This window comes from Protobothrops mucrosquamatus, unplaced genomic scaffold (genome assembly GCF_001527695.2).
Source record: "Protobothrops mucrosquamatus isolate PMUCROS unplaced genomic scaffold, P.Mucros_1.0 scaffold996, whole genome shotgun sequence".
Lineage (NCBI taxonomy): Eukaryota > Metazoa > Chordata > Lepidosauria > Squamata > Viperidae > Protobothrops > Protobothrops mucrosquamatus.
This window is the reverse complement of record NW_015387234.1, coordinates 216,216-228,999: the sequence shown is the minus strand read 5'-3', so window position 1 is coordinate 228,999 and position 12,784 is coordinate 216,216. Positions and strand designations below refer to the sequence as shown.

General features: G+C 35.5%; 1 protein-coding gene across 1 annotated transcript in view; it reads right to left on the bottom strand.

Moving 5' to 3' along the window:
- Window positions 1–8,554, bottom strand: part of CCDC112 (coiled-coil domain containing 112) — a 12,083-nt gene extending 3,529 nt beyond the window's left edge. The window contains exons 1-6 of the mRNA XM_015819837.1: window positions 8,424–8,554; window positions 6,693–6,808; window positions 5,785–5,906; window positions 4,983–5,072; window positions 3,519–3,594; window positions 1,603–1,984 (exon numbers count right to left, since the gene is read on the bottom strand). Coding sequence (XP_015675323.1) covers window positions 1,603–1,984; window positions 3,519–3,594; window positions 4,983–5,072; window positions 5,785–5,906; window positions 6,693–6,808; window positions 8,424–8,474 — 837 coding nt within the window. The 5' untranslated portion in view covers window positions 8,475–8,554. The remainder of the gene's footprint in view (window positions 1–1,602; window positions 1,985–3,518; window positions 3,595–4,982; window positions 5,073–5,784; window positions 5,907–6,692; window positions 6,809–8,423) is intronic.
- Window positions 8,555–12,784: the final 4,230 nt, after the last annotated feature.

Sequence of the window (12,784 nt, the reverse complement as noted above, 5' to 3'; positions counted from 1 at the left end):
TATGTTTGTGTATCCTTTCTCCCCAGGGATTAATTTGACTAATCCTAGGCAGACCCAACCTATTTTTTTAACTCCATTTTTCCTTTGCTGGCCTCTTCTACAACAAATCTGATTCCATTCTATTTTTAGATATCCTTCTGATGGGCCATAATGGTATATGGGAATGACTGTGGGAGGGAGAGGATGCTGCCTAATGAATAATCTGACAAGAGAGGGAGGAGCTCCTAGTAGTTTAACAGTCAGAGAAAGAAACTTAGGAAGGACTTGACCTAATTAATCAGGCTGTTAGAAGCAATGGGGGAGATTTGTACTTTCAAACTTACAAGATTCTGTTAATGTAGCCTTACAAGAAGGTAATGTTTCTTGTTTGGTTTACCTGGACAGACAGACATAGTACTAAATACTTTCACATACTTTATTTCCAGCCATCTACTGATTTGTAAATTGTTGGTGCTCAAAAATGGCAACTTCTGGGATTATGCCTAATGGTTCAAGAATGGAGCGGCTTGCTCTGTTTCCTTAACACAGTATCTAGACCATTGTAGATTATTGCAAATCCTTCCAGGCTTAGGGAAAGATGCAAAGCATACCTCTAAGCGATCAGTCATAAGTTGAGGACTATGATTAGGAAATAACAACTAAACTACTGCAATCCTTTGTTAGACTATTGAATGCTTTTACATTTTGCTTTTACATTTTCTGATGAAAACTGAATGAATTCCAGTCTGTATGACTATCACCAAACCCTTAGAATAGAGGAACAATGAACAACTAGGTGACTGTTTGTTGGCAGGGGAATTATAGGCTGTAAGAATAAAAAAAGGAGAGAGAAAGAGCATGAAGCAGTGTAGTCTAATATAGAAGCCAAAGGACAACCTATTTTCCCCAAATACAGGTAGTCCTCCAGTTACAACCACAATTTACTCCAAAATTTCTATTGCTAAGTGAAACAATTGTTAAGTGAGTTTTGCCCTATTTTATGACCTTTCTTACCACAGTTGTTAAGTGAATCATTGCAGTTGTTAATAACACAGTTAAGTGAATCTGGCTTCCCTGTTGACTTTGCTTGGCAGAAGGTTTCAAAAGGTGATCACATGACCCCAGAATATTGCAACCATCATAAATACAGACAGTTGCCAAGCATTCGAATTTTGATTACGTGACCATGGGGGTGCTGCAATGGTCATAAGTGTGAAAAACGGTCATAAGTCACTTTTTTCCAGTGCTATTGTAACTTTGAACAGTTACTAAACAAATTGCTGTAAGTTGAGGACTACTGTAAAATATTCTTGATTATTGCAACAGTTATTGCATTTTCTTGTATTCAAAAGCACTGAACATTATCATCTGTAATTACTACATCATATAAGTACTCTTTCAATTCTAAATCCAATTCCTAGCATAACAATTGGAATTGTGGAATTTATCATTCTACCAATCTAGAGGTGCCAGGTAAGGGAGTATTGATGAAACTAGAAAACATTTACATGCTAGCATAAATAAACAACAAGTGGTTAAGAAAAACCTAATTGCATAGATCAATTCTAATATACAGTGGCCCTATTAAATTTATAGACAAATGAATTAGCAAAATTCTCTCACCTCCTTTTTATGTGACTCTAACATTAGAAATTCTTGATGCCATTTCTCATGTGATTGAATGTCTTCCTTTGTTCTATCAGGGAGGAACTCAAGGGTTTCAGTGATGTATGACGGTTTCCCTTTATGTTTTCTCCTAATTTTTAGGAAGATTTGATGATCACATTCATCCCAACCTCCTTGCCTTCCTCCAGTTTGCTGAAGAAATTTTTCAAGCTCAAGGACTTCTTCAGGAAGTTGATTTTGGACTTCCTTATGTACTGGAAATACACATTGCTTGAAAATTCTTGCAGCTGAAGTTCCTACAGCCCACATCTCGATTTTTCTTTCCAAGGCACTGATCTCATTTGTAGCAGCCTTCTCCTCTCTTAGAAGTTCATCATAACTAAAATTTTAAAAATATAAATAAATAACCTAACATAGAATAAAAAATAACGTGACTAGTTCTGTGCCTAAGTTTCATTCTCATACAGTTGTACAAACTGAACAAATATACAACAGCAGTGTGATATGATATCACTCAGAAAATCCAAATGGGTTTTGGATGTATATATTTAGAACAGATCTTTAAATCCTGACACTGGTAGCAAACCTCAGAAATTTTCTTCAGAGAGCTTTAAATCACAAAGATACAATAAAATGTAAATATTATTCTTACAAAGGCCAAGTACTTTATTGTCTTAGATAATTAACCACAAAGTATATCTAAAATTAAGAGAATTTGGGTTAACTTTTAAATTAATTATTTTGTCATACAGTAGAAATATAAATCAAAGATAAAAAAATAATATAGCACACCAGCACATTAAAGGCTTTTATTTTACATTCCTACACACACACATCCACATCCACAATTTTTATAGCAATAGCACAAATTGGTCAAAGTTATTGTCCCTTCCTTATATAAGTAGGTTGAAAGAAAAGTCATGGTCATGGCTGCCAGACAAACTCATAACAAAAATAATGTTACATTTCTGGATGAACTGCTCAATCAGTTAAATAGCAGTTCATAACCCCCATTTAAATGGTCTGAGTGGTAGAGATGAGTTTGCTAACAGGGGGATCCTATCTTTCCCAGGTGAACCACAGTTACTTGGCAAAGAGAATGTCTTCTACAGACATTGTTAGCCTTGACTTCCCTCTTTCTACGTAACTCGAGAACAGAATTTTCTTTCCTGAAATAAAAACAAATTGGAAATGGAGGAAAAAAGAATATCATCCTCTATCTCCGGTGCTCCTTATGTCAGATGTGGGCTTCTGGAAGATGCTGCTTTATTCTGTAATCCAGCCATACATTTTAATTTTATGAATTATTTAATTTATATGCTGAATTTCTATTTAAATGGAACACTCACGAACATTTACAATTTGAAACATAAAGAAAACCTAGTGGCCAAAAGGAATTTAATACTTGACTTTCATAAAGATGGCAAAAGAAGAGAACATTTCATGTCTTTAAAATGCACTTTACTGTTTTATGGATTATAATATATACAATATTACTAAATATATCTTGTTACATAAACGAATTTAGCTTTTGAGAATATATTAAATATTTCAAGTGTTGATTTTATATCAAATACTAAGAGTGAGGGTAGATTAAAAATTGCCACAAGACATGCCGCTAAATAAATAATTTTTAGAATTTACTTTCTACGTATTATTTGTAGTTCTTACTTCAATGGCTTTCTATAACACTATTAAAAGGCCTCTGGATTATTTACAGCAGAAATGCTAATTTACTGGAAAACTTTTAATAAAGTTAGATTTGTATCCTTTTGTATTCTTTCATTTTTATTAACTTTTTAAATATTATATGAATGTTTCCTGGTTAACATTTTAAATTTTCCTATTAATTAACTTATGGTAACAAAACCCAAGATATACATATTTTATTTTTTTAAAAAAACCATAAATACATTTGTCGCTGCTCTTCTTTAAAAGAACTTATTGCTGTTTCAGATTCTTCCATCATTTCTCTAAGCTTGTCAACAACTACAAAAGAGAGAGGAGATAATATTTGCATGTCAAAACCGAGAATTTCAAACATATCACAAAGCAGAGAAAGATAGTGTATCTTAAATAATCCAACTTAAAAATAATAATATAATAAAAAAGAAAAATTTGATATATGCAGTGTGCTATTCAGTTCCCAAAATGTATGTGTCGAGAACAGAAGCATAATCAGAAAATAAATTAACAAAATCAAGTTACAATTAAATGATCCTGACCTAGAATAATAAGATTTTTAAAAATTGATAAATTTCTTGTATCTTCAACAGTGAGACAGAAAACTTTGGCAGCAGAGGCTTCCCATAAGACCTTCCTTTGCTAGAATCCCCTCTTTTATGCAACAATTCCAGCTGAAGGTGTCCTGTTCCATTCTGTATCGAGTCATTCTGACTTGATCCCAGGTAAAAGGATAATTGCGGCTGCCCTGATATTAATATAAAGTCACAATACTCACTTCAGAAATGTCGAAAGCGACATCAACATCATCCTTTGAATTTTTTTTCTAAGGTTCTTTGCATTTTATAAGCTTAAGAAAGCAAGTTTGGTGTTGTGGTTAAGGTGCTAGTTAGAAACCAGGAAAGTGAGTTCTCTTGGGCATGAATACTGATTGGGTGACTTTGGGCCAGTCACACTCTTTCAGCCCAACTCATCCCATATAGTTGTTGTGGAGAAAATAGGAAAAAAGAGGTACGTACACTGCCTTGAGTTGAGCATTTTTTTAAAAAAAGGTGAGATAAAATAATAGAAATGCATATGAAACCAATACCAACTAAAAAACTTGCACATGATTTCAAGCTGTTGTGTATACGATAGGTGGATAAAATGCCAAATCTAGTCTGAACATCTGGCTGACTATGCGACGAACCATAATGAAAATCAAAGTTGGGAAATTATGGCATAAACTAGCCATAATGGTTCCAGTAGTTATTGGCACACAGAGTACCATACCAAAAAACCTTGGGCAGCATTTATAAAATGTGCACGTTAGCAAAATTTCCATTAGTCAATTGTAAAAGGTCACACTGCTTGGATCCACACACATACTACACTGATACCTTACAGTATTCTAAGTTCTTGGGAAATACTCAGTGTGTATAAAGACCAAAGAAGTGGCAGCTGTGACTTCACATTTTTGTGAATAGATAATAATTTCAACATATTTCTTAGCAAGTGAACTGAAAACTATAAAGTCTCAATGTTACCTTGCAACTCTGTTCAGTTTACCCAAATGTGAAATAAAAAAAACTTTTCAACTTTATAATTAGGAAATTGCAAGTACTATTGCTAAAATACAAATAATTTACAGCACAATTATTCAAACTACTTTTAGCGATTTTGCTTGTATAACTAAAACGTTATTAGTGGCTTACATTCTGGAGTTGGTTTCACATCTTTTAGCTGTCGCTGAAGTCCCTTAACAGTACTATGGATTCTGGTCAGTTTTTGTTGTATTTTTGCTTCTATAAAAAAAACACAACCATCTTATTAGTATTTTTCCACTAGAAAATTATGTTGCTTTAATATCTTGCCCTCTTATCACTTTGAATTCCTTCATGTTTAAGTATAAAAATGCACAAATGCCTAAAACACTGTTCTCTACAATTCTTAAACTTTAAGAAATGAAGCAAGAAATTTTGAAATATTAAGAATTTGCTAAACAATTTTTGTAAGTCAGAGTGCATTAACTTGCATACAGTCAGTCCACTCATCTTTATTTAAATGTCATTCCAAACACACACACACCCCTCCGCTATCTCTTTCTATATGAAGGTCCTTGATCTGGCAATGAATGAAAAAAGATACCTTCCAAAACTGCTATTTTCCTCTGCAGAGGCAATGGATAATCTGGCCATGGCAAAGTAAAACTCCTATTCTACTATTAGATAATTACTTTGAGGTATTCTGGCTCTGTTCACTAATATTATGTAACTCCCAACAGAAAACCCATTGTTTCAATCAATGAAGATTTCCTAATGCTATTTGTTGTTGTTAATTGCGAAGTTGTGTCCGACCCATCGCGACCCCACTAACCTTCATACAAATTGCAGGGGAGCACACTACGAAAACCTCAAAGTTGATCAGTTGTTTACATAACAATGAATCAGGAAGTTATTTTCAGTATTTTTCAAAATAGTTAATGAATAAATATAAAGAAATAAAATAACATTTTACTTTCTGTTTTCCGGTTTTTAGTCAATTTGTGTTCCAGTTCTTCCAGTATGCAATATTCCATCCTAAAATCACTCTTCTTATTGAAAAGAAGAACATTCTTATCCTTTTCAAGGTTCACAAGTCTAGGAAAAGGGACAAGATTTGTTGAAGTACATATTTGACAAGGGACGGGATACATATTACTATTAGATTTGCTTGATGCCAGAGCCTGATGTTGTGAGCTGAGAGACAGATTGGCCCAAAGTCACCCAACTGGCAAGACTAGAACTCACAGCCTCCTGGTTTCTAGCCTGGTATCAACCATTACACTATACCATCTCTTGGATTTATCCCTGCCACAATCAAAGGTAGTTTACAATACATTTATAAAAATGATAAAATGTCCAAATCTTCATATATCAAACCAAAACTAAAACATGATAAATTCAATCAACTCACACTTCTCCCCAAAACATACAGATTGAAGACATCCATATCCCAACAATTTACTGCTATGAGATGGGTGGCCAAATACATTATTTAAATAAATAAGCAAAATTCTCTGAAATAGCAGTTTTTAATAGCATATAAAACTGATCACTTTTCCAAAGGAAGACTAGTCCAGTCCATAGGTACACCAATGGAAAACAATCTCTGCATGTCTATACTCCATTCTCTTTGCAGATGTATGGACCCACTAGCAGGTACTGTTTGAACCACAAGGTGAGCAAATTATGAAAATGAATGTTTGTGAAACTAAACAAGCTACCTTAAAGGTCGCTATAGCTATTTACATTGAATAAAAATATCAACAAATTTCAAACATTTGCTCTTTTTACAATACCTGACCATTTTTAAAATATTTTATTTTTACTTTATTCCTATGTCTTGTTTTAGACAAATTATACCATTACAGAATTTAAACTTACTGATTTTTTAGTTTATTGCCTGTTTTTATAAATTCAATTTTCTTAACTTGATCAGTTTTGGTCTTCCAGCTCTGAAAATGTTGAAGAGCATCTGGAGCACTAAAACAGCTGCCATTCTACACAAAACACAATTTTAAAAATCATTATAACCAAATCCATTAGTACATTTTCATTAAAGAGTGTCTAAAATATAAAGAGAGGGGAAAGTTCAATTTAGATCTAAAACTACTTCAAACCTCATCTTAATGATTTTCATTTTAATAATATGATAAAATGGTAAAGGCAATTCTGCAGGGACCCTCCAAAGCTAAAATGTTTTGATATTTTACTACCTCAACAAGTTTCAAAATTCCATGCAAAGGATGTTGTATACTTGAATGTTCAATTTGACAATAAAGTAGCAGAGAACTGGAAAAAACCTTTTTCCCCAGAAATCAGGGAATATGCTGGGAGGGTGTGTGTCAACCAAAAAGATGCCCCATTTACACAACAGGAAGATAGTAATAATATTTTCTCTGCAATTAAACAGGGTATGCATTTTGTCTAGCTGGAAAGCAATATTTCCCAAAATGTCTGGAACTGGAGCATCAGCAAATGACAGAGGAGTTGAGAGCAGGAGGCAAATGCAGCCTTCAGAAGAAAATCTAACAGAGCTTCCCAGTTTTACTGTCTGGAAAAAAAGTAGCTTCTGCCTCCCAATTGTTGCAGAAAAAAGAAAGCATCCAACAAGCACATAAAAATGAAGTATAGACAGACGCAAGACACCAAACGCATTTGACAATGCTGGACAGGGTTTTTACATTTAATATTTAGAGGCAAAACGTTCAGCTTCACATCACTGGTTGAAGGGCTAGCGACTTTTCATAACGAACTATGGCAGTGGTGGCGAACCTATGGCACGGGTGCCAGAGGCGGCACTCAGAGCCCTTTCTGTGGGCACGCGCGCCGTCGCCCCAGTCCTAGGCCTTCAGCTGGGTTTTATAAAACCTTTTCGCTTTAGACCTCCACTGCCGTGTACAAAAAAAAGAGGTTCAATCAATCAGTCAATTTCAACTTCTCGTGGGAAAAAAAAAAGATCTTGCAAAATTGGAATTGATTGATTGAACTTTTTAGTCCCACCCAGTCTGCCGTTACCACCGCAGCCACGGCCACCCAATGGGCCACACCCACCCGGCACTCGACGATGCATAAGTGGGTTTTGGGTGGCAGTTTGGGCACTCGGTCTCTAAAAGGTTCGCCATCACTGAACTATGGTCTTATAACTGCAGAGATTTTGCATATAGATTTTTGTTTCTGCAAGCCTGGGTGTATAGGACTTATCCCACCCCCGCTTTTCTCGTACCCAGGACTTCAATTACTGACCCTCTTCAGTCAGGAACAGGCTCTCCTCCGCTCCCTTTAAAATGACCAGGTTTCATTATCCATGCCATGCCTCGGAAGAAATCGGCAATAGCCGGTGACACCGTACATTTCTGCTAACATGCCTAACTGCCCAGGAAAAACAAAATACAGATCTTCTGGCATAAGTCTCCTACTTGGGACCTTCCAGAGACGGCAAAAGGTAACTGCCAGCATTCCAGGAATTGTAGCTCAGCTAACGTCAAGGTCGGGTAACTTAAGGGGGGACGATATATCCAGCCAAGTCACGATCCCCCCCAACCGTCCCGTCCCCCCCTCCCGTTGTGCAACTGGGAAGGAAGGCTTTAGCGAAGCAGATGTGGACAAATTTACCTGTTGGTACCTGGCCCACCCCTCAAGCGCCGGCGTTGCTAGGGCAGCCATGTTCCAAGCCGAGAAATGAGGCGGGACAGCGCAGCGGCGGAGGGAAGTCCTTTCATCTCTATGGTTGACGTCAGGCCGGTACGACTAAAAGCGGGGCGGGTGGGCAACGGGCTTGTGGAGTGGCCAATTTTATCTTTTTTGTACGCTTTTTATAGGAGGTGCTCGTGGGGATCAGTAGAGATATTCAGATCATTAATCTAGCTTTAAAAGTAATAACATCCTAAATTTCTTATGCTTTATTAAAAAAAAGTTTGTATTCTGTGTGGATAAAAAAATGTACATTTTTATGTTCGTTTTGATTCAGATCGAATTTCACTAACCCCATTTATTGAAATTTGTCAAAACCCGCTTTCCTAAAATGAAAGCAAAGTGAAGGCAATAAAAACAAATAAGATTATTACAATAAAAATAGATGGATTAAAAATGCCAAATCTGAACTATTGGCTTTTTGGTGTTCTCTGAACTTGGTAGTTTGTTTAGATGTGATCCCTTATAAGTTGACTTTGAAGACTATGTGTCTGCTAAGAGAGACAATTAGTGGCAAAAAACATTTTATACACTGCTCTAGCTGCAGAACTAGAAGCAGAACAATACAAAATGCTCAGAGGTGCAAACAGAGTAAGTAACCTTTGCTGAAAATACTTTATTGCTTAATAGTTTTTTTAAATGTGTTCCTGCTGGATTTCTTTTTCTTTTTGCACAGCTTCAATTATGTTGGTGATTTTCCATGGTTTTTACTTTTAATTAATTAGTGGGAAGCAGTTGAAAGCCATCCAGGTACATTAAAGAAAATGGTTCATATTGATTCCTTTATAGAGTAGAATGAGAATCTCCTGTTTTATTCTCACACAACATTGCTCTTCGATCCTTGATTTCAGTTTGGAGTGCTGTAATGTCAAGGGAACATGTAGTCATAATGCATATTTGCACATACTCTGTAGTGACTTCTGTTCTAAAGTTACAATAACATTTTCAAATGCAGGTAGTCCTCAACCTATGATCACATTTGAGCCCAAAATTTCTGTTGCAAAATGAGACATTTGTTAAGTGAATTTTGCCCCGTTTTATGACCTTTCTTGCAAAGTTGTTAAGGGAATCGCTGAAGTTATTAAGTTACTAATACAATTATTAAGTGAATCTGGTTTCCCCATTGACTTTGCTTGTCAGAAGGTTCCCAAAAGTGATCACATGAGCCCAGACTACTGCACCGTATATGAATAAGATATATAAAGACACGGATAGACTCTTTGGAATAAGATAAACATTTTTAAATTTATATAATTCCAGGATACTTTTTATTTTCTGTGGAATTCATGTCTACCTATCTCCAGAAAATATTTTCAAAACACAATACAATGTTGATTGATAAAGTTCTTCAGTTACTCCAGGGGTGTCAAACTCGCAATGTCACGTGATGTGTCGCGACATATAGTGACTTTTTTCCCATTGCCGGCAATGGGGTGGAGGCGGTTTTGGCATGATGCATCCGGCCCAAGGGCTGGCAGTTTGACTCCCCTGAGTTACTCCAAAAATATTTTTGGAAAAGATGTAATTGTTAGTTAAGGGGGAGGGATCTTGATTGTGGGAGAGGAAATAAAAAAGGGATAGGATCAGAAACATTTCAACTTAGGTCTACATATCTATCTTTTCCATATGCTCAGTTCTCCCTTCATTTCTCCAATCTTTTTTCCCGTGTCTCTGGTAATCTATTTTTACCTTTTTTTCTATTCTTATTGTATGTACTCCCATAAGTGCAGAAGTTAGGGTTATTTTTAAAAAAGTTCAGAATGGTGCCATATATGAGAACTAGCTTCAAACCTGAAGCTGAAGTCCACAATCATTTAGGGCCAGTGAGCATGCCTGAATATGTTAGAGCGTTTTTAGATTGCTTATAGTTAATGACTCCCATTTTATGTCTTCACTTACTGGAAGACAGACAGATGAGGATGCTGCTTACTACACATCAGTTTACTTTTAGGAGGCAGTTCTGGTTTCAACTAAGTAAGTGGATGCAATTCCTCATTTTGGATTTCTTAGAATACTTAGGGGGCAGAAATGGATCCCAGATCATTATAAGTAATGTGGACATTGTTTCTTTTCTCTGTAATCAGCTTCCCCTTTAATGTATTAAATGAATTTTTAAAAAGCTAAATTGGGCAGGAACCTTAGCAATTCCAATGGAGGTATATAAATGCATGTTGGTACATCAGGGTATCATGTCAGAGACATCAGATCAAGGTTTAATGTAATACTTTCTATAAACATTTGAAAGCCAAAGTCACATAATTATGTAAAGTTGCTAAAATTATATTACATCTCTGTAATTATACTATTTTGGTATCTGTCCACACCAGCAAGGGCCAGGAAAGAGCCATGTATACTTGCTTGGATATTATTTAAGTGACTTTTTTTAAAACCAGTGTAATTACAGAGATGTAGTATAATTTTAACAATGTCACCATTCACCAGCTGGATGACTATGGGCCAGTCACTTTCTCTCTCTCAACCCAATTTACCTCACAGTGTTATGGAGAAAATAGGAGAAGGTATTGTATACGTTCTCCACCTTGAGTTACTTACAAGATAATAAAGGCATTTATTTATAAATATAAGGCATTTATTTATAAATATAATAAATAACTTCTTACATATTGTGATCTTTAAGTATTTGAGTTTGGATGAACCTAAGAAAAAGAGCTAGGAGTCTGATAGATAGATAGTTAGATTGATAGATAGATAGATAGATAGATAGATAGATAGATAGATAGATAGATAGATAGATAGATAGATAGATAGATAGATAGATAGATAGATAGATAGATAGATAGATAGATAGATAGATAGATAGATAGATAGATAACCCTTATTGTCATTTTTTACTGTGGGCACAATGACACACATTAAGAATGAAATTTAGTTGCTTGCTCTCGAAGTGTACACATACATAACACACATACTATACACAACATATTTATAGACCTACACCTTTACACCCTTGCTTTAGTAAATTGGATTTAGGCCTATCTCTGTCACAAGACGAAAACAGAGCTCAAGAAGATTTATATGTAAATGTATGAAACTAAATGTCCTATTGTCAGATTCCCCAAGTATGGCAGCAGCAAGTGGCTTCTCTGTCATTTTTAATTTGGGAATTGATTTGGGAACAGACCTTGTTCATATCATATCCAATTCCCATAGCTTCCCTTTAAAACCCAAGAGAGAAAATAAGTTCCCTTTTATGTTAAGTAAGGAAACACCCACTATATATTTGATGCATCTGTATGGAAATAAGCACTTCAAACCCACATTCTTAGATTATAATTCCTGTGACCTGTTCATTGAACTGAAGCTGACAAAGCAGCAAAATAAACTTGGCTAATTCCTAATAACAGATGATGAGCAAAAATGTCAAAACTTCATTTAGGATAATCGTTATCAGTTTTATTTTATATTAATCAGTGCATGAAGCATAATAGAAGAAAAAGAAAATGGCAGTGAAATTTAGAAATAACAACAACACACTTTTAGGAGGAATGGTTAAAAAAAAAGCAGGGGGTTTTCAAAATTGCCTTCTCTGGCCAGCACATGTCATTAAAAAAACAACAGCAGCTTCTACATGAAAATAATATTGTCTCTTAAATTGAATTGCTGAAGATAAGACCAATACAATGATACATAGGAAGTGGGGATAGGGGTAGGGTAGTATTGCTCCACTTGGATTAAGGTACCAATAAAAACCTCATCAATTGCTATTTATCCAAAAGAGAAACTTCTTTTGCTGCCAGCATCTCATCAAAACATTTTGCAATCACTCAACTCAGCAGTTTGTAACATTGATGAGACATAAACGGTAGTTTCTACTAGTAGTGTTAATGAACATTCCTTCTGTTGCTGAGTTGGCAGAAAAGTGTGATGACATAAATTGCACTATCCCCACAGTGGTGCTGTACATACAGATTTAACTCAGGGTACTTTCAGGGCAATGACTGGAAAATTCTCTGGCTTCTTTTCCTGTGTGACCCAACATTACGTGTGTGGCAGGGCATGGCAAGGGGACTCTGAACACCCCTTCCTCTTCATCTTATGCACCATCTGTCACCAGGTTGCTTAGTTTTTGGGATACTTTCTGCAATATATACCAACCAACTCCTCAACTTTCTTAATATTAAAAAATATTTCTGCTTCTTTCTTTGTGCAGGAAAATGATAGAATGAGGAAGTTTTATCAGTCTGTGGAAAGCTAAAAAGCAGATGAGTATATAATCTCCACAATACTTGGATCCTTGATTTGTACTTCCAACTTACAATTAT